This window comes from Crocodylus siamensis, chromosome 3, assembly GCF_052110815.1.
Source record: "Crocodylus siamensis isolate JL-2025a chromosome 3, ASM5211081v1, whole genome shotgun sequence".
In the NCBI taxonomy this organism is placed as follows: domain Eukaryota; kingdom Metazoa; phylum Chordata; order Crocodylia; family Crocodylidae; genus Crocodylus; species Crocodylus siamensis.
Genome location: NC_143397.1, coordinates 199,771,673 through 199,793,880, shown reverse-complemented (window position 1 = coordinate 199,793,880; position 22,208 = coordinate 199,771,673). Strand labels below are relative to the sequence as shown.

The window sequence follows — 22,208 nt, the reverse complement described above, 5'->3', positions numbered from 1 at the left end:
CCTATTTTACAGATCCTACAAGTAACTAAGTCACTTTGCTTTAAAGGTAGAGAGAAAATAAAAAAGCCAAATAAAATGTGAAATACTCTCTAAATATATTTGTTTGGTTATTTATCAATAAATGTAAGAAGAGAATGGTATACATATTTTATTTGGACTCAACTTGGATGACCTGCATAACTCAAGCATTTTACCAGTCATAATCAAATATAGGTATTCCAAACTCTTGGTGATAACACTTTCAAACTATACCACACCATTTTTTAGTCTACATAATATATAAACATCTGACAATAAAGTAAATCACACAGTAATAAGACTGTAGACCTATCAGAAGGGGACAGTTTATTTCCTGTAAACAAGAGGCACCAAACTCATCAGGTCTCGCAGGTTGGATGAGTAGTGTGGATCTGGTCTGTGGGATAGATTGTGCCTACATACTGGCCCGTCATGCTGCCTGCAGCATGCGCCCTGGATCAGCCCTCCCTGACATATGTGGCATGCATCAGACTGGTCCTCATGTGCAGCATGCAGGGATGGGGCCAGGGCCAGAGTTAGCATGTGCTGCATGTGGTTCACAGGCTGGCCTATGGCATGCCACGTATGGGTCCATAGGGCAGCACTGGATGCCAGGTGATAGGGCTTCATGGGCTGTGTCATTGACTCCCCTCACGTAAATTGAAACCATGTCACCAGATAGGTAATAATATATTTGAAATGGAAGAAACAAACATCTTTTGGAACAGAACTAAAATGGTATTGGAATCATTGTTATGTATGTTAAATATTCAGTGCCATCATGTTAAGGGAGTGAGGGGGAAGTGGAAACAGATTATAATATTTCATATTTGTGTCTGATAGATAAGACTTCATGTGAAATCCTGGAACTCCTAATATTATGTTTTCAGCTATATTTTTAGTGTAACATAGGAAAAAAAATTATCTCGGGAGTTGTGAAAAGGTATATCCATTGACAGAAAATGCACATCACAAACTTTCCATTCACTTTTTAGAGACTTCACATTGAACCTTCTGCACAAGAATGTTCTGGAAGTGCAAAAAGTGACCCTCATTTAAAATTTCTTTCAAACCACATTTTCCTCCTGAACTAGTTCAATGGATGCCTGCTGACATATAAAAAACACAATCCCAATGACTCAGTGAAGATGTATACCTTTCAGAAGAGAAAGCCAGCTTCTAAGCATTTCTCTGATTTACAATCCTGTGTTCTGTAATGAAGGAGTGGTTAAAGATTTGCAGGGTCAAATAGATTCTGCAAGGCCAAAATCTCATACTGCATTATTTATTAATCAAGCGACTGAAATACAGTTTGGAACATATTCCAAGGTTATCTGAGAGCAGTCTGAAAAAAAAAAGTCTGAATTTTTCCTTTGCCTATGAACTGTGTCTGACTACCATAATGCCCCTCTGGTTGTTCTTTGCTTGGATGGGATTCAAAAGAGTTTTGTAAGACAAACTCATGTTTGGAGGTGGGATGAAGAAGCACGCTTTTCTGTGGTGCCATCTTTTGCCTTGCTCTACAATTTCCAGCTGCCAGATTTTGGGAAAAGTATGTGAGAAAACAGTATGTGGGCAGGAGAGCAAAGTATGGGGGCAGCTCAGAGCTGAAGCTGCACCATGGCTGTCACAGCAGAAATGAAAATAGGGGTGGTTGAGTGGGGCACTAGCCCCAAGTGCCGATTTAGAGGGGATCCCTCTGGAGTGCATACCACAGCAGGAGCAGCCATGGTCTTTGAAGCTCCAGGGACAGTAGGACTGATATCGCTCTCTCCCCTCCAGGCTCTCTGATAGCTGATAGCGCAAAACTCATTAGTTATGCCTACAACCAACAATATTGCAACTCTTAATGGAACCATGGTGGCATGATGGCTGTTGAGAATTTTGTTCCATGGCTTGTAGATCCAGGAAGTCTACTAGGCTGGGACAATGGCAGAGCTGTCTAAATTTGAGCTTGACAAAGTCCAACAAAGGGAGGACGGTTGAAGACAATCTTCACAAATTGAAACTTGGAGAGTTTCTTCTCCTACCTGACCCCTTCCCAGATGTTTTCCTCTGGGGAGGCTATACAGGCAGCCCCCACAATCTGAACTACAAATGGAACAGAAAAGAGAACAATGGGAAGTTTGTGATCTGATTTGCCTTATCTGGATTATAAATGGAATCTTTTCCAACTTAATTTATTACAGAAAACTTTGAGATGAAGTGAAACACAAGGCAAAGTAAACCTACCCCAGAAGATTTCTAGGGAAATCACACTGTGGCCAGCTGCAACTTTATTGCAACAGTAAGGGTATACATTTTAATCCCAATTCTAAAAGTACAGAGCTTTAATGATTATAACACAGGAGAATGTCCACCAGCCGACAGTGTTATACATAGTGGGTGTATTCACCCGTGCAGTAATGCGCCTTAAATATCGCACATTTAGTACTTTCTTTAGGAAATGTGCAGTACCTGGAGTTACTGTGAAATACAGCCAGTGCATGTTTATTTAGGGACACTTACTGGTTATTAGCTTAATAACACTGAGCAGTACACTATTACCATGGTTTTTGTTGTGACACACTACTGCACAGTGCAATGAGGCTAATGCGCAATAAGCATCTTATATAGACGGGCCCAGTGATTGTAATTGTATCTAGCAAAGGTCACTTGAATATATATACCAGAAGGAAGTTAATTAATTTTTAATCTTACTATGTCCAAGACGCTATTTTAAGGCAGTAGTTAAGTTAAACAGTTAGAGAACTAAAAAGTTATGCCTAAATTATGGCAGAATGTACAAACTGAACTATTCCCTCTTATCCATATGCAGAATGGTACAGGTTTTAAATTACATCTTCAGCCACTGTCTGAATACAGTATTTTTTCTACAACTTCATATGCACCTGTGCAGTCTCTTGCACCTGGTTGTTAATTCTTGTTATCTAATTTCACTGTTGCGATGGCCCATGACAATGAATTCTAGAAACTAAAGTCCAGTTATATACTATAAGAAGCCTATTCTGATTGAAGCCACCAAAACACAACTGTGTTTTGGGGATCATAGAAAAGAAAAATGTTTTAAAAAGGATTTAATATTTGTAGATATGAACACCAAATACTGGCAGTTTCTGCACGCTTGGTGTACATGTATAGGCACTGAAGAAACTAGCACTTTGTTTTGTTATTTCATAGATTTCATAGACATTAGGGATGGAAGGGACCTTGAAAGATCATCAAGTCCAGCCCCCTGTCCCAGGGGCAGATAGTCAGCTAGGGTCAAAGGATCCTAGCAAGATACGTTTCCAAATGTTTCTTAAAAGAGTCCAGAGCAGTTGCCTGCACCACGTCTGTAGGGAGTCTATTCTAGGCCTTGGGGGCTTGGATAGTAAAGAAGTTTTTCCTTACATCCAGCCTAAAATGGTCTTGGAGGAGTTTGTGACCACTGGACCTTGTTATCCCTTTAAGGCACCCTGGTGAACACGTGTTCCCCCAGACTGTGATGCCACCCCTGAGCCTGTGCTTTTCCAGGATGAAGAGTCCCATGGCTCTCAGCCTCTCTTCATAAGGCCTGTTCTCTTGCCCTCTGATTATGTGCGTGGCTCTCCTCCGGACTCTCTCAAGCCTCTCCACATCCGTCTTGAATTGTGGAGCCCAGAATTGGATGCAGTACTCCAGCTGTGGCCTCACCAAGGTCGAGTACAGCAGGAGGATGACATCCTGAGATTTACTTGAGAAGCATCTATAGATGCATGCCAGAGTTTTGTTTACTTTACCAACTGCGACATCGCATTGGTGGCTTATGTTCATCTTGTGGTCAATCATGACCCCCAAGTCTCTTTCAGCTGTGGTGCTAGTGAGCGCAGCGCTGCTGAGCCTATAAATGTGCTGTGGGTACCCCCCCTTCCCCTCCCCCCAGTGGAGTACCGTGCATTTTTCAGTATTGAATACCATCAGGTTTATATCCGCCCACTTTCTAAGCCTATCCAAGTCAGCCCAGATCACCAGCCTATACTCAGGTGTGGATGCTCTACCCCAAAGTTTAATGTCACTGGTGAACTTGGCCAGTCCACTTCTGACACCAGTGTCCACATTGTTGATAAAGACGTTAAAGAGAACCGGTCCAAGGATGGAGCCTTGGGGGACACTACTGGTCACGGGGCACCATAATGATTTACTTCCAGCGACTAATACTCTCTGGGTCTGACCTTATGTACTCAGCCATTTGAAATTTTTTTAAGTCTAATGTCAGTTGAATAGTAGTATATTTAATCTCATAGCAGCTTCATTTTAGAGTGCACTCCACCAGAGGACACTAGCTTCTAACTCATTAAACTACAAACATGTTATGTTATTTTTGATTAAAACCCTCAGGTTATTAAGATATAACTTTTGACAACATTTTTTAATGTCTGATATTTTGAAACACCTACTGAATTTTAAAGAACAACATTTTAAGCAATGTAGTATTGATGAAATAATAGTTGTACTGATTTTATGTTACTCTTATGTTTTATATTCAACCAGCACAATAGGTGGCACCAAAACATCATCATTACTACAATTGGCTTAAATAGTGTTCTTTATTGTGGTATCAGTCAAGTAAGTTCCGACTCCTTAAAGAAGCAATTACTCAAATGTAGACTACAGGTGTATTTGTTACATATATAATTGCTTGCTGCTACAGCGTTTCTCAGTTAACTTCACTCCTGCTACCTGATATCACCTACTTTGTCCATTAGGGTTTCTCATGAACTGCCTTTGATTTTTCCTCTGGGTCCTGCTGGCTCGGTAATCAGTATCTTCACAGTTGCAGTCTTTGTCTTTACTGCTGTATCCCCTGGAGTGTATGCTTCGTGTTCTCTTCCTGATGGCGAGCATATCACTAGATCCTTTACACTTGTGAATTCGAAGTTTGCCAGATGTATCTTCAATGCACTGCCACTTCTATAAGTAGAAAAATAGAGGTGAATTCACAACATAGTTCCAAGTTCCATCTACTTCAGAATGTTTTTGTAAAACGTAATGGGAGATGGCATTAAAAGCCAAACAATTCTTTAAATGACGGTTTGCAAAAGAAACCTTTTCAAGGATTAAATTCACTCACATTCTTCTGTCTCATCCTAGGCAAACATGAACTTGAATTAAATCAGTGGAAATCTGCATAAAAAAAATACAACCCAGCCCAAAAAGATATATAAATCAAGGGAATCTAGACTAAACACATCCTTGAAAGGAACAAGTAAAAAGCTTTAATTTACTGAGCCACAGAGTACAGCTGTCAGGGCTGTTTTCACCAGCTCTCCTTTTTTTCCCTTTGAAAAAATAAACTTTGGGTCTTTATTCTATGACTTGAAATTTTTAATGTGATTCAGGGGAAAAAAGATGAAGGAGAAAGACTGAGATCAGGTCAATAATGGGATTCCATGAAATGAGGAACAAATTCTGATGTGATTTATACTAATGCATAAAATATTAACAATTAATTTATATCCTTAACAAAGTCTAATCTTATGATATGCCTTCCTGAGATTATCCACCCACATCACCCTAAGCTACCAAACACTGCTGGGTCCATATATTTTATGTGAGGGGACAGAAGGGTGTGATCAGAGTGAGTGCAAGTGTACCCTCAGCTGCACTTACACAGACTGTAACAGGTGAAATCAGTAGGCTAAGAACTGGAAAAGTGTGTAGGAAAGTTACATATAGCCTGTCAGGGAAGGGTGGGGGAAGCATCTTAGAATAAAGATTGGCAACCTATGTCCTGCGGGATGGATCCAGCCTGCAAAGGTTCAACCTGGCCTGGGACAGTATGGGGCAATTAGGTAGTACATAGCTGTGCCATGCTGCTCCTTCCCTACTGCAGTCCTCCCTGCTGCTCTTTTGTGCCTGTGCTTACCCTCACTGCTTCTGTCCTACAGCAGGACAGTGGATCAGTAGCATGGATAAGAGCAAGCAGTTTGGATGCTCCAGGAGGTGAAGATAGGCAGCCCATGGCAGGGTGCTGGGTCGCAAGCTTAGGGGTATTAAGTCTCTTAGTGAGGGAGAAAGAAGCAGAGTTCCTTTCAAACAGTCTGCACCGTGTCTGTCTGATTCTAATGCCAGCAGTCCAGGATCCACGAGGATTTCTGTAGTGGGTTCCATTTAAATTGTAAAAGCACTTGAGGCTTTTATTTTCTTTTCACACTATGCCTGCATCTCTAATTAAGAAACACATTACAAACTCTTAGCTCACTATTTTCAGTCAACACAACTACATTGCTATAGATTCCCTTGATCTTTTAATTTTTATTATGACACTTTTGCTTGAAAGTGTTGCCTAAGGCCTGTGATCTAGGAACTCCTGAGTTTAATCCCCAATCTGCCACTTCCTCATTGCACTGGTTTAGCATCATCAATAACAAAGCACATTTGTGGAAAATTCATGTTTAGGCACCTAACTAAAAGTGCCCTTATTGTCAGAGCTGATAAACATCCACAGCTTGGACCTCTAAAGACAGAAAAAGAGAAGAAAAAAAGATCTCTTTTGGTAGGGTCTTAGATAAGGATTTGATTGCTTACTTTAGGCACCCACGTTTAAAAACGTTGGTCTTAGTATCTCCAACTGAAAGAGAGGGACAATACTGAGAAGACTGATTAATACACACATATAGATTTCTTCAAGCATGGACAGCAGTACTCCTACGTCTACTACATACACTTTAACCTGGCATACTAAACCCCTTATGTCAGGGATTGGCAATCTATGACTCACAGCCTTGATCTAGTTTGCAGAATCTTTACTATGCACATGGATCTAAGATAATTTGGCTATTATTATTAACAAGATAAATACAGGCTGAATTTGAGAATTAACTGTATCTACTAAATATATACTGGATGTTTAGAAATATAAGCAACTATTTCTAGTACTCTTAGAAATATAATGCTATTTAAAAATTCAGAATGAATATTTATTTCTTTGTCCAGAATAACAACTGAAGTTGAAATACCTTTTCTCTTGCAGGTGGATTCAATGGCCTAGTGGGGTTTTTAAAAAAAATATTAAACTGCCTAACCATGGACTTAATTCATAAAATTCTTGGATTAAAATGTATTAAATAAATTCTGCAGATTCTCTTGTTTTATCTTTTCCTTAAAAATAATAAACCTCCAACTATAAAATGGCTTTGAGTTATAAAATGGAATTTTCATATTTACTTTCAATGATTCTATAATTATGTTAACATAGTCAAGAACTGACCATGTATAATGCAGAAAGTCAGTCGAAAATATCATAACAACCACTCTTCTGGCATTCAGAAGTAGCTTATGCCTAAAAGAAAGCTATGATCAAGGTGCAGACCACAATTCTCCATCTTTTCTTCCTTCCCCATGCTATGCTTTGAAATCTAGGCCCATCAATTCTGGGCTCTCTGTAACAGCTCATGTGGTGGCAGCAGCTCCAGCCAGGCCCTGCAGCATGGGCTGGAACTGCTGCTACCAGGCCAGGCTGGGGCCAGAGCAAGCATGTTCTCTGTGCCCCAGGGTAGACTGAGGTTGGGGTAGGAGCCTGCTGGAGCCAGAGAAAGTGTAAGCAGCAGGAGGAGACATTGTAGTGGGGAGACGCTGTAGGTTGGACAGAGGTGGTGGAGGGAGGACAGCAAGAACAGGCAGGCAGCAGGAGGGTACAGCCAGGGCGAAGGCACCAGCAGGAGGGCATGCGCCAGGGGTGCAGACATGCAAGGGGCAAGTGGTGGAGGGGACACACATCAGAGAGCAAGGTGTGAGGGGGAGGTTAAGGGGCAAGGGTCTAGATGCTTGACTCCACCACTGCCTCCCGTAGCACCTGCCCCCCTGTCACTGCTTTCCCCAGTGCAGTGGTAGGGAGGACAAATTTAAGATGACCGTCCAATAATTAGATTATAAACATGGAAAATTGTAACAAATTTATAATTTTTCCATGTACAGAATGTACAGAGGGGGGGGACCTCATCTTAAATTCAGAGTTGTCTTGGATTTGCGTAAATATGGTAACTATTTACATAATATCCAATGCCGTCTCAATGTGGGGACCAGAATGGGGACTAAGCACAGGCCAAATCTTTACTGCTGTAAACAGGTATCTACAGATGGATGACTTGATGTGTATATATATATTGCTACTGTCTCCTCTCCAGAGTGCTCTCCTTCTTCTGAGTGAACAGTGCAATGGTAACTCAGAGGAGGGGGGCATATAAAAGAACTGCTGCTAATGAGGTGTGGTCACTTGGCTCTGCACAGAAAGTCTATCTACACATGTACCTTAATGGGACTGCTGCTACAGTCTAAAAGCAATAAAATCTTGTCCTTAGATGACTTCACTGGGAGTTAAGTGTTTACATTTGAGGGCAGACTTTTGCCCAGATTGAATAAATTTGAAGACATATGGGAGCAGATGGGCTAATTAAGGTGACAGTGTTTGTACATGGTCATTTAACCTTACATTAGTACTGGCACAATTCCAGTTGTAACTTACACCCTTTATTAGCAAGACAGACAGACAACAGCAAAGGAGTTGACACCAGTGTTCAAATTTCCTAACTCTTATCAGTTTGTTCCTTTACTTCAAAATTAAATGTATTTCTTTACTCAATAGAATTAAATCCCCCCACAAATACTAATTCAGCCTGAGTCACTGCAGTCTACTACACAATAAACATCACTTAAGCAGTATTTTAAATTGACATTGTTCAGCTAATAGACTGTGATAGCTTTGAGGGAGTTGCTGCAACATATCATATGCAGAGGAAATTAATTAGGCAATTTGTGAAAAGTGTCTTAGCAGTGGGCATGCTAAGAGTTTTATGAAAGGCAATTATTGAACATTTGCAGTAGACATTTTAATGTTAAATATCTTGTCAAGTTTTATAGCCAAGCTATAAAACACTGAAAATAGGCAATTGGAACTATAATACAGCTACAAGTCTTTTAGAGTTGCTGTCTAATTTTTATAATGTTCCTTTTTATGACCAACTTTGAATAATGTCTTTCAGAAGAAAAACCGAGTGAGGAGGGAAAAAAAAGGAAAAATAATTACATTTAAAAACAAAACTGTGTAATAAAAAGTCCTCGGTTTATCACTACACAGTGTACAAGAAATGTATAGATGTTACTGTTTAAAAAAGCTGAACTTCAACCAATCTTACAATGTAAAAGGTAAAGTAGTTTGCAAAACAAAGTTAAAGAACAGATATTCTGGAGTCAGGTTCGATAGATAAGAAAACCATTTATTTGCCAGTTTTTCCATTAAGGATATCACTTTTCCTCTGACAGTTTAAAGATTACTTTAATTTGGAAGAAAATCAATCCTGGAAACATATGCACTTATGTCCCATGTTGAGTCTATTAATGGACATCCAATATACATTATCTCAGTAATCACTCTTGGATCTTCTAGATAGTCTTGTGAGCGCTTACAACTCAATACTATCAGTACAGGTTTCTCTGATCATCTATCAAACCTGTGATGAATCTTTCGAGTTTAGGCTGAAATCCAAATCTGCATTCAGATGTATACAAAGAGCACCCTGGGCAGTCCAGGATACAATTTGCCTATGAGATTATAATAGCAGTGTTATTATAGGTCTTTTATAGGTTATTATATGCCTAATAGGTCAAAGGATTCTGAAGCTTTAAACCTGGGGTGAAACACAAGGCCTATGTTAGACCATGCTGCTGTGATTATGGGAAATGTAAATGTGCATAAATTTATACATATATAAAACCTGAACTGATGTGGCCAGTAGAATAAAATGTGATTTAGAATGATGACACAGATGCAAACATCCTAGAAGTAGGAGGTGGCAATAAAATAGAAAGCAATTTGTTTTTAAACACACGGTAAATGGATGTTACTAGTGAAACAAAGGTCTTCCCAAACATTCACTGAAGTAGAATACTGCACCAAATTAAGAGGAAGGGAACTGGCAAACCTGGAAAAAGTACCTGCTACTTAAGGGAAAAGCCTGGATTGAAATATGGTATTCATCTTCTCTTCTCTCACCCCAATCTGAAGGATTTTCTCCAATAATAAAGAATGCTTTATCTTCACATTTAGTTGGCATGTTACCTACCAGAGAGTAATATAACATTTCCTCATGATTCTTAGAAATTACTGGGTAGCTATATTGCAACTCTGGGGCCCTCTACACATGCAGGTATAGGTGCAATGGGATCCAATGTGCAATCCACACAATCGTGCCTCCTGCCATGCCACACATGTAGAGCAGGAGGCGTGATTGTGGTATTAAATAATAACCATTAGTCAAAGAACTGACTTATAATATTTTTTGCCAGATTAGTAGTTTTATATTTGTTTACATAGATGGGGCATTCATCAGTGCCTAATTTTAAACATGTAATTTCCATTAAAACGTATTTGTATTTGTATCTAGACTTTGGACAAACAAATTAAAATGGCTGACAATGAAGATAATGAATTATGTAACAAATCACACTGGTGATGGTTACTGATATCTGTATGTAAAATTTTTTTTAAAGCTTCTTTTATGGCAGACAAGAACATGGAAAATGAAAAGCTGAGGCAATGGGCAAAATAAGGCATGAAGCCATAGGCTAATTCTACTTCACTTGCTCATCATCATCAATGCTTTATTGCTGCTGTAACTGTGGTGAGGTTGTTTTGAAACTAACAGAATTGTTGAGTGATGTTAATATGCTGTGTCATAATTTTAGCTAGATTTTAGTGGGTGCCTGGGATCTGGCTGTCAATTCCTGGCTAGCCATCTGAAACATTTATCCAGCTCTTACCGACTTATGTGTTTTTATTCATACTCTGCAGCTGGTCATAAAGTTGACCTTTACAAATGTATGGTCTCAGGGATATTTATTTTATGAGAACATAGCTACTTGAGCCAAACCAGGCTACACCTAATAAGATACATTCTAATTTCCTTTTACAATATTATCTGTAGGTTGAATGATGGCAGGGGTCCTATTAGCGTTACAAACAGACAAGCCTTTAATTGAATTCTGACGAGATAACATGAAGAAAAATACAATACAACTCTGTCACTTAAAGATCTAAAGTAAAAGTACGCATGAGAAATAAAAGACATATATGGTACATATAGGTACATATAATATGAAATACTTCTTGGCTTGGGCACATGAGTCTTACAAATTTACTGCAAAACTGATGTTTCGATTCAGCAGCATCTCCATAGTGACTATCAGTAAAGCTTTAAAGGACATAAAAAATCTTCTAGCTTAAGCATATTTTTATAATAGAACCAAACCTATAACAGTACCTTATAGGGCAGTTCTAAGATAGAAATCCTCATGAGAGTGGAACATTTTGCATCTCCAATTAAAAGATTTTAAAGGAACACAGTGAAGACTGGGACATATGACATTATACCTACACCAGGCTGGTTTAATACATAAGCATGCATATTATGTAAACCTGTGTACAGTGGTGCTTATTTTTCCATTCTGTCAGTTGGCTCTGCTCATTTCAACTGGCAGCAGACTGACACCTTACAAGTGCAGGATTCTAGCATGTTCAATCCTCTGCTGTTCATAAGAGGAGAGCTGGCAGGTAGTGTGGCACAGATGGCATGCCCATAAAATAAACAAGCCCTGCCTATGGGTTTGGTGTGGTTGGGTCAACCAACCTAGAAACTGAAATATTAACATTGAGCATTATATTCTTCATGTTGGAGAGGCTGCAGTTGTTTTGTTTTTTTTATGCTGTGGAGATTTAAAATTAAAATTGTACTTGGATGAAATTTTAGACCTTGAGAGTAACCAAATCTAGTTAATCTGATACTGAATAAAAAGAATGGATTTCATCCTGTGATATAAAGAAGTAAAGCATCAGTTCATGGACCGGAACCAGTGACAGTCATGTGGGAAATACTGTGAAATTACATAGGCCAGATTAAGTACTGGGGTAATTTCCAATTTAGGGGGAGGAAGGGGGAAGTGCATTAACTTGACCTGTGAGTGACAAGTTATATGGTCAAAGGAAAGCACTAATGGTACAGTAGTTATTTGCACAGCAGTTTGACATTTAGTGGGTGTCTAAAAGTTAGTGGAAGAGGAGAAAGGGTCAAGAGAATAAGTAATTAGTAGTAGGGTAAGATGCCTGTCCTTCTTCTTCCCTGATACCTCTCGCTATCGTGCACTCCCCACTCTTGATTTCAGTGGAAATGGCATCAGTGCATCTGAGTGCAGAATTGGTGCCACAAAGTCAAATATAGTTATTCTAGAGCAGTACTTGTTTGCATCACCACTTACCTTCTTTTTATTAATATAAGGTGATTCTTTTAAATGCACAACACTTTAACCTTCTATCCTGATGTGTTACTGCATCATCTGTGCCCTACTGCTGGCACTGCTAAGATTTTATGTGCAAATGAATGTCAGTTATTTCTAATTTTAAGCACAAATGCCAACAGTGATACAGCAATAAATACTTCCTGATCGTTATCATCATAAAAGATCTGGGGATATATCTGTCACTGACTAATGGAAAATTACAAAAAACTAGCATGATAGACAAGCACAGAGATGGACATAACCAATAATGAAGGAACTGAGTTGAACTCCACTGAGGTCAATAAGGTTGCATCCACTTAAGGCAAAGACACTAAACTATACAAGAAGGAAATATACAGATTTTACCTTCAAGGCCCATCCAGAGCACTATCTTGCCATACTTCCTCTCTGACTTGCTAGGGAAGGAGGAAATAAGGAGCCTGCTACTCCATCTCTATACCTACAAGATACTCCCACACTGGGAAATATGTAGTTTTTATTTTATTTTCTTTGCTTAAGTAGTTTGTTCAGAGAACCTGGTTAATGGTATATTATAGTTGGGCCTGACTAAAAACTCTGTCTCACCAAGCACATACACTGGAACAGGATGGGGAGAATGGAGTCAGAACTGGAATTTGAACTTTAAGCAATATCTGAATTGCATAGGTGACTCATACTCCAATTATAATAGAAAACTGTATTCAAACATGCCAAAATATAAAGTGGAGGAAGAGGGGCTTGAAATCCAGATGAGATGGAGGCACTGACATTAAATAATCCAAAATTGGGAAACTGTGCACAATTGTGTGGCCAGTCAGAAACCTTACATATCTTTGCGTGACCAAATGCATCCAATATGGGTGCAACATGCATTTGTGTACAAGGGTATGCCTGTGCCCGTGCATACCTTCACCTATAACTACCAAGATTTGAAAATCTGATCCTTTAGCAAAAAGCAGGAAACTAGGTGGGCTGATTTAAATCAAAGTGATTCAAAATCACCAATTTTAATCAAAACTGAAATCAGCAATAGTGAATTTTAATTTTGTTTTGCGTATATATTTACACTTATTTTTCTAAAGACAGGCTGATACTTACTGGTTAAGGCATGCTGATTTGTAACTAAATATAGCCTGTACTCTAAATCTGGTACTTCTTTTTGCTAATCAAGAAAATACTCTTTATCTATGCTTCAGTAATTATGTACAGCTTAAAGTACAGTCATTCAGATGTTTAATTTTTACATTCTATTATATTAGAAAGTCATGAATGATATTTCTTATTTGCTAGGGCCAGGATTCACATTTTCTTGCTATAGGCCTTAAATTATGTATTGCCTCATTTAACTTATAAGTCCCTGCCCCAGTAGGATGATTCAAAATGACCCAAGTTGGTGCTTTTGACACAGTCAAAAAACAGACTTTGGGGACAACTAAAAGTGATTTAGTTTTAGGTGCCAGGGTGATTCATACAGAGAACAGACAGTGGTAGGCACTTCCAGTGGATGATTCAGAATGCCCAGAGACACCAAAGTAACCAACAGGAATGGCTAAATTGCAGAATTCAGAGTATGAAACTGGAGACAGGTCTGTTGAAAGTCTCTGGGTTAGAGTCAGAAGAGAAAGCAACAAGGGTGATGTTGTGGTGGGACCACCAGTCCAGGAGGCATTGGTGGATGAGGCTTTCTTCAAACAGCTAGCGGAAGTTTCCTGATCACAGGCCCTGGTTCTCATGGAGGACTTCAAATCACTCTGACTTTTGCCTGGAGGGCAATACAGCAGTGCACAGGCAATCCAGGAAGCTTCTGGAGAGTGTTGGGGACAACTTCCTGGTGCAAATGCTGGAGGGGCCAAATAGGAGCCATGTTCTTCTTGACCTGCTGCTCACAAACAGGGAAAAATTGGTGGGGAACATACTAATAGATGGCAACTTAGGCAGCAAAGACCATGAAATGACTGAGTTCAGGATCCTGAGGAAAGAAAGGATGCAGAGCAACAGAGTAAGGATCTCACTGCCTTTTTTACTTCAGTCTTCACATGCAAGGTGAGCTCCCAGACTACTGAATCTGGCAGCATAGCTTGGGGAGGAGATGAGCAGTCAACAGTGGTGAAAGAACAGGTTAGGGACTATTTAGAAAAGCTGGGCACATACATAGTTCCTGGGGCTAGAAGGGATGCACCAAAGGGTGCTGAGGGAGTTGGCTGATGTGACTGCAGAGCCATTGGCCATCATCTTTGAAAACTTATGGCTATCAGGCGAGGTCCCAGATGATTAGAAAAGGGCAAACATAGTCCCCATACTTAAGAAAGGGAAAAAGGAGGATCCAGAGAGGGGATGGGGACAGGGATGGGGATGGACTACAGACCAGCCCTCAGTCCCTGCAAAAACCATGGAGCACATCCTCAAGGAATCCACTTCTAAGTACTTGGAGGAGAAGGCGATTAGGAACAGTCAGAAAGGATTCACCAAGGGCAAGTCATGCCTGACTAACCTGACTGCCCTCTATGATGAGGTGACTGACTCTGTGAATGCGGGGAAACTGGTGGATGTGGTACACCTTGATTTTAGCAAGGACTTTGATACAGTCTCCCACAGCATTCTTGCAGGCAAGCTAAGGACGTACAGGCAGGATGAATGGACTGTAAGGAGGATAGAAAACTGGCTAGAGCATTGGGCTTTGAGAGTAGTAATCAGTGGCTTGATGTCTAGTTGGCAGCCAGCACCAAGTGGAGTGCCCCAGGGATCAGTCCTGGGGCCAGTTTTGTTCAATATTCACCAAAATGACCTGGAAGATGGCATAGAATGCACCCTCAGCAAGTTTGCAGACAACACCAAGCTGGGAGGAGTAGTAGATATGCTGGAGGGTAGGGCTAGGATTCAGAATGTCCTTGACAAATTGGAGGATTGGGCCAAAAGAAATCTTGTGAAATCCAATAAGGACAAGTGCAAAGTCCTGCACTTAAGACAGAACAGTCCCATGCACCAGTACAGGCTGGGGGCTGACTGGCTGGGCAGCAGCCCTGCAGAAAAGGACCTGAGGTTACAATAGACAATAAGGTGGGTATGAACCAACAGTATGCCCTTGTTGCCAAGAATCTCAAAAGCAGCTTCAGACCATCTTAAGGAACTGTGGACATGATCTTTACAGCATGTCAAATCCAGGGGAAGTGTCGCAAGCAAAATCAATCTCTCTATTTGGCTTTCATCAACCTCTCCAAAGCCTTCAATTCTGTAAAGTGTGAAACCCTATGGAAAATCCTGTCCAAAACTGGCTGCCCAAACAAGTTCATCAGTGTTCTGAGACTTCTCCATGACAACAAGTCAGAAAGGGTTCCCAGCAACAGGAATCAAACAGAACCATTTGAGGTGAAAACTGGAGTGAAGCAAGGTTGCGTCATCACTCCAACGTTATTGTCCATTTTCATCTCCACCATAATGTGCCTTGTTGACAGAAAGCTCCCACCTAGAATTGACATTGTGTATAAGATGGATGGAAGACTCTTCAACCTCAATAGACTCAAGTCCAAAATGAAGACCATGATAACATCCATAATGGAGCTCCAGTATGCAGAAGACAATGCTGTCATTGCTTAATTTGAAATGGACCTCCAGACCATTCTTAATGTATTCTCAGAAGTCTATGAGAGTATTGGCCTAACTCTAAACATCAGGAAAATGCAAGTCCTTTACCAACCTGCTCCAAATGGAGAAACAAACCACCCCTTCATTCAAATCAATGGAGAATCTCTAGAGAATGTGGATCATTTTGCCTATCTTGGAAAACAGCTTGCATCAAAGGCAGACATTCATTCTGAAATACAACACTGCTTGAAATGTGCGAGCACAGTCTTTGGATGTCTGAGTAAGAGAATCTTTTAAAATCATAACATCCTTGCTGAAATGAAGGTCTTGGTTTATTGAGCCATTGTCATTCCAGCTCTGCTGTATGGCTCGGAAACAGAAGACATCTAAGAACTTGGACAAGTACCACCAACAGTGCCTTCACAAGATCCTTTGGATAAGCTGGGAGGATAGATGCACAAACATTAGTAACTTGGCCGAAGCAAATTCCAACAGTATTGAGGCCATGATCATCCAAAGCCAACTTTGCTGGACAGGTCATGTTGTTTGCATGCCTGACTTCCACCTTCCAAAGAGAATCTTTTTCTCACAGCTGAAAGAAGGTCAGCAAAGTAGTGGCAAAGGAAGCACTTCAAAGTCACCCTGAAGGCAAACCTCAACTATAGGCCCGTTAGTCTTACCTCAATCCTAGGGAAACTCTTTGAGAAGATCCTCAAGGAGCACATCTGTGATGGGCCGGTTTCAGGGATGATGCTCAAGGGCAACCAGCACGGTTTCATTACGGGCAGATCATGTCAGACCAACCTGATTGCCTTTTATGACCAGGTCACAAAGGCAATGGATGCAGGTGTTGCCATGGATGTAGTCTTTCCAGACTTCAGCAAGGCCTTTGACACCGTCTCCCACCCCATTCTCATTAAAAAACTAGGCGACTGTGGCATTGATGCCTACACAGTCAGATGGATTGCAGATTGGCTCAAGGGTCGTACTCAGAGGGTGGTGGTGGATGAGTCATATTCCACCTGGGGGGAAGTGGGCAGTGGAGTCCCCCAGGGCTCGGTCCTTGGGCCTGCACTGTTCAATTTCTTCATCAGCGATTTGGACGATGGGGTGAAATGCAACCTGTTTAAATTCGCTGATGATGCCAAAATTTGGGGTGAAGTAAACACACTAGTAGGGAGGGAAAGATTGCAGCAAGATCTGGATAGGTTATGGGGTGGGCTAGCATAAACAGGATGTGTTTCAATACTGACAAGTACAGGGTGCTGCACTTAGGCAGTAGAAACCAGCAGCACACTTATAAAATGGGAAACTCCCTTCTTGAGAGCACGGAGGCAGAAAAGGATCTTGGAGTCATTATTGACTCCAAGATGAACATGGGCCAACAATATGAGGTCACGGTTGGCAGGGCTAACCGGACCTTGTCGTGCATCCACAGGTGCATCTCAAGTAGAGCCAGGGAGCTGATCCTCCCCCTCTATGCAACGCTGGTCAGGCCACAGCTGGAGTACTGCGTCCAGTTCTGTGAGCCCCACTTCAGGAGGGATGTGGACAACATTGAAAGGGTCTAGAGGAGGGCCACCCACATGATCCGGGGACAACAGGGCAGACCCTACAATGTAAGACTGCGGGACCTAAACCTGTTCAGCCTTCACAAGAGAAGGCTGAGGGGGGACCTGGTGACTGTCTATAAACTCATTAGGGGGGACCAGAAGGGTTTGGGGGAGACCTTGTTTCCCTTAGCGCTCCCTGGCATGACAAGGAATAATGGACACAAATTATTGGAGAGTAGGTTTAGATTAGACATCCGTAAGAACTACTTCACAGTTAGGGCGGCTAGGAGCTGGAATCAACTTCCAAGGGAAATGGTGCTGGCTCCTACCCTGGGGGTCTTTAAGAAGAGGCTTGATGCCTACCTGGCTGGACTCATTTAAGCCCAGTTTTTCTCCCGCCCAGGCAGGGGTCAGACTTGAAGATCTACAAGGTCCCTTCCGACCCTACTTCTATGAGTCTATGATCACCATCAACACTTCAAGGGGAGACCCTTGCTCAGGACTGACCAAAATGGAGGAAACAGCTTGTCAACAGGCAGAAGAGGAAAAGAGGAACAGGCAAAAAAGAATATCAGAACATCCAGCACAGCTACACAGTACCCATCCCTCCTGGAAACACCTGTCCTCACTGCGACAAGACATGTGGATCTAGAATTGGGCTATGGAGCCACCTGCACACTCACTATTAAGATCCTTGGAAGACAATCTTGTTCGCGAGTGATCACCCATCATTAAGTAAAGGTACTAAGTAAAGGTACTGCCCTTAATCAACAGGAAGGCCTTTCTATTTATTATGTACCAATTAACAGTTAAAAACATGCTTGACAGCTGATTAACATCTATATAGTCTAGTTGTTAACCTCAGCAAATTTGAGATGATGATTCTGCATGCTTTACCCACATTACTCAATGGCTTCAGTAACTTTTTGAGTTAGGTAAGCATAAGCAGACTGTTGTTCTCACTAAACAATTTTTTTTAATTGAAGAATTGCTTTATTTAAATAATAATTGCCTTAAAGACAATATTATGCACATGGAAGTATGCTTCAAATCTTCCATGAGTGGCTACAAATTCATCAATTACACAATAAATGACATTTGATTAGGGAGTTTCACTTCAAGCATCGAATAAGGTGTCAATGTGTTGTTGCCCTATCCATGTATCCAGGCACTGAATTATGACTCAAAGTCATTGGCTTCTGATTCCTTCTTGGCTCCATGGTGGGAAGTAACCTGAATCAATCTTTTACTTGGCCAGCCTCTGGTGTGCTGGCTGATGTATTGCAGAGACAAGGAACAAGAATGAATCTCCCCACCCTTGACTGTCGGCCAGTACAGGATGGAAAATAGCAAACTCATGGAAAAGCTTTCCCCACCATGCTACAACTTGCAATGTGGGTACTTCTGTGTGAGCTAGGTAGCAGGTCTTCTTTATCTTTCCTTATTTCCCTGTGTGGGTGTGAAGGGCAAACTGTGAGGTGCCCTGAAGAGGTAATCAAAATCTTAAAACACTATGATATACCAAAATGGGTTTTTTCGATAAATGATTTTAGAGCTACTTGAGGAAAATGGTATTTGTAGTCTATTCCAGAAAATTTTCATTCATCCATTACATCATCCCTGGAATCACATTTCATTATGGCATTTCCGCTGTTCATTGCTCACCTGTCCTGGTTGCTCACACGCTGTCTGGTACCTTGCTTGTTGGCATAATTCCTTTACTCTCTCATATTTTGGTAAATGATTAGACTGTTGAACTGTTTTATTGGGCTCCTCCTTCTTGCGCAGAAATTTGCTTTAAAAAAAGGTGAAAAAAGATTAACATTTCATATATAATGTGCCCTCAAAAATTTGGAGAGGATGAAATTAACTGAAAAAAAAATCCAAAGTTTATCCTCTAGTGGCTACCCTTGAAGAGAAAAATATCAGTGTGCTAGTAAGCTTTAACAAGGGCTCCTGTGGTGAATGGCTAATTCAAGTGATGTGCTGAAGATCTACTCCTGTAGCCAGCAGTAGCTACTGCTGCACAGTAGCGGTGGTGTCATGGTTAGTGCCTGCTGATGCTATGTTGCTGTAGCTCATCACTATGGCGATGTAGCATCTTGTAAGATGTGCCCTACATAAACTAATCATATGGCCATATCCACAGAACCTGTGAAGTCAGGCATGCCATAAAGGGAATTTCTGTAATACTTTCACTCTGAGAATTTTCACAGTAATAACAGACAAATTACAAGAATGTTAGGGAAAAGAGTAATAACTATGTTTTTGCCTGAAGCAAGGATTTTTGTAGATGATATCTTTTATTGGACCAGTGTGTACAGTTTCAGACAAATTTTTAAAAGCAATGCATTTTCTTTATGGATTTTCCATTGTGAACCGATAATTTCAATAACTTTCCTGTTTTACTAGTCCTGGAGTGTTTTGTAGCCATGATGGTCCAGGACATATGGATAGGCGTATTTTTATGCATCTCATTTACACATACTCTTTCTTTACTAAACAAAATGGAGAAAAATTCCTAAGCAAAGAGGAAAAAATACAGGAGAAAGTTGCGCATCTTACTCATAGCAAGAATTTGAGAAAAGTGATAGATGGGAAGGAATATCAGCCAGGTGAGTGATGATTAAAACTCAATGGAGGGGAAGTTAAGATCAATTAAAACATGTGTTAAGGACTGGCCAGTAAATTTGTTGTATGAAGCACCCGTTCAAATCTCTTATGCAAGCAGGGAGCAAAGATGGCCATGGGCTGTATAAGTGGCAATAAGGAACTTGGAAACAATTAATTCCTTGCTTGCTTGCAAAATTTATAATTTTGCGATCATAAAAAAAAGGAGGGAGAAAGAATGAGGATATGAACATATGCTTGTAAGTGAGTTTTTCCACTAGGCAAGTTTCCCAAAACTCTCTCAATTATAATAATTACCCTCTTTCCACTAGGAACGTATCACGCCAAATTTTCGTCTTCTTGTTTGTTCGAAATCTGAAAGCAAAATAATATTTACTGCTGGCAACTGTCACTATTTTTGCAAAGCACTGTTAATGTTAATAATATTTGTTTTTAAAAAGCTTCTCTGCTTAGGTATACCTGAAACTTTATAAATGCGCTATTTAAAAACAGTTTTAAAATCTGACAGCTGTGGTCACTGGTCTTGACACAGCTTATTTTGCCACAATTTCTTTTCCATTCAGTTGATTTACTTAGGTGTTGGCTCCAGCACTGGCTTTAAGAAATGGCAATGACCCACCTGTTTCCTGGCTTTTCTAAGTCTAGAAGTTTTAGGACAGACTTGCCATCCATATCTGGAGGTGTGTCAAGTCCTGCAATATCCAGAACAGTTGGAGCAAGATCAATATTCAGCACTATCTGAGGCACTCTGCAAATTAATAGAAAAGGTCATAGTTGTATTATATGTACAATCCATAATCTTTCACATGGAGTTAGAATGACAATTAATGTTTATGGGTACTTTGAAGATGTAAAGCTTTATAGAAGCGTTAAGTTTAAAGATTGCTCCAGGAGGACTGTGATTTTGAGAATGGCAGGCCAATATTATTTGATACAGTCACAAAGAAAGAGCATCAGAGCTAAACACAATTAAATAAGAAGTGAATTTGGCCCCCTTATTCTTCTTAAACCCCTCACAATAAAAGCTGACTCTATCCATTCTACTGAACCAGAGTATAAACATTAGGGCTGGAAGGGACCTTGTGAGATCATTGGGGCCAGCGCCCTGCCCAAGGGGCAGGAAGTCACCTGGTGTCAAATGATCCCAGCAAGATAAGCATCCAAGTATTTCTTAAATGTGTCCAGAGTAGGTGCTTGTACCACTTCTGGTGGGAGTCTATTCCAGGTTCTGGGGACTCGGACGGTAAATAAGTTTTTCCTTATGTCCAGCCTAAAAAGGTCTTCCAGGAGTTTGTGACTGTTAGACGTCGTCTTCCCTTGGGGTGCCCTGGTGAACAGTTCCTGATGCATACCCCTTACATACTTATAGGCTGCCACCAAGTCAGACCTGAGCCTTCGCTGTTCCAGGCTGAAGACTATTAACTTCTCCACTTTTAAAAAACAAAGCTCAATGTCTCAACATAAAATCATAAATGATATTATTTTCTATTGTATGTTTCAGCCAATTTATAATATATGAAAAAGAAAAAAATCTTCTATTCTTCTGAGGGAGCAACCCGGCAAAAACTGGGCGTCGTTCATGAACCCCCCGCCCCCCATGACAAGCAAATGTGCTAAGAAAGATTTCACATTAAGTTTGACAGCTGTGTTGCAGACATAGGAAAACGTACACTGATCCCGGCTCTACACTTGGACCACGAATAAAGAAAGGAACTCGAATATCAAAGTCATAAGGCATTGACTTCCCCTTGACCAGTCCAAACTGCCCAATATGGTAACCATGGTCAGCGGTGTAAATAATGTAGGTATTCTCCAGTTCACCCGTCTCCACAAGCATATGGTATAACTGAAATACAGCATAGGAAGAACTCTAAATCAAATATGATAAGACATAATTTTCATATTTATATATAACCATTATTTTTCTCACGTAAGTCTGATTTGGCCTCACTCATTGGTGAAACTATTGAAACCAATAATAAGGCCAGGAATGAATTTGGCACATTTTGTTCCCTGCCAACTAGATCCATATTTTAATATATAGGAAATTGCAACTGGGGGATTTTAAAAAGTTTAATTTGGTAATCTTTGGAATTATTTGGCTTGTGCTACCATGGCCTAGAAATCAATATG

The 22,208-nt window shown here is 40.5% G+C and overlaps 1 protein-coding gene across 12 annotated transcripts in view; it reads right to left on the bottom strand.

Moving 5' to 3' along the window:
* SULF1 (sulfatase 1) overlaps positions 1-22,208 on the bottom strand; it is a 171,920-nt gene that overhangs the window by 18,589 nt on the left and 131,123 nt on the right. For all 12 annotated transcript variants that reach the window (XM_090040136.1, XM_090040124.1, XM_090040132.1 and 9 more), the window contains 5 exons: positions 21,746-21,921; positions 20,695-20,823; positions 20,373-20,429; positions 19,110-19,239; positions 4,734-4,950 (listed from right to left, as the gene is read on the bottom strand). In XM_090040136.1, the coding sequence (XP_089896262.1) occupies positions 4,734-4,950; positions 19,110-19,239; positions 20,373-20,429; positions 20,695-20,823; positions 21,746-21,921 (709 nt within the window). The remainder of the gene's footprint in view (positions 1-4,733; positions 4,951-19,109; positions 19,240-20,372; positions 20,430-20,694; positions 20,824-21,745; positions 21,922-22,208) is intronic.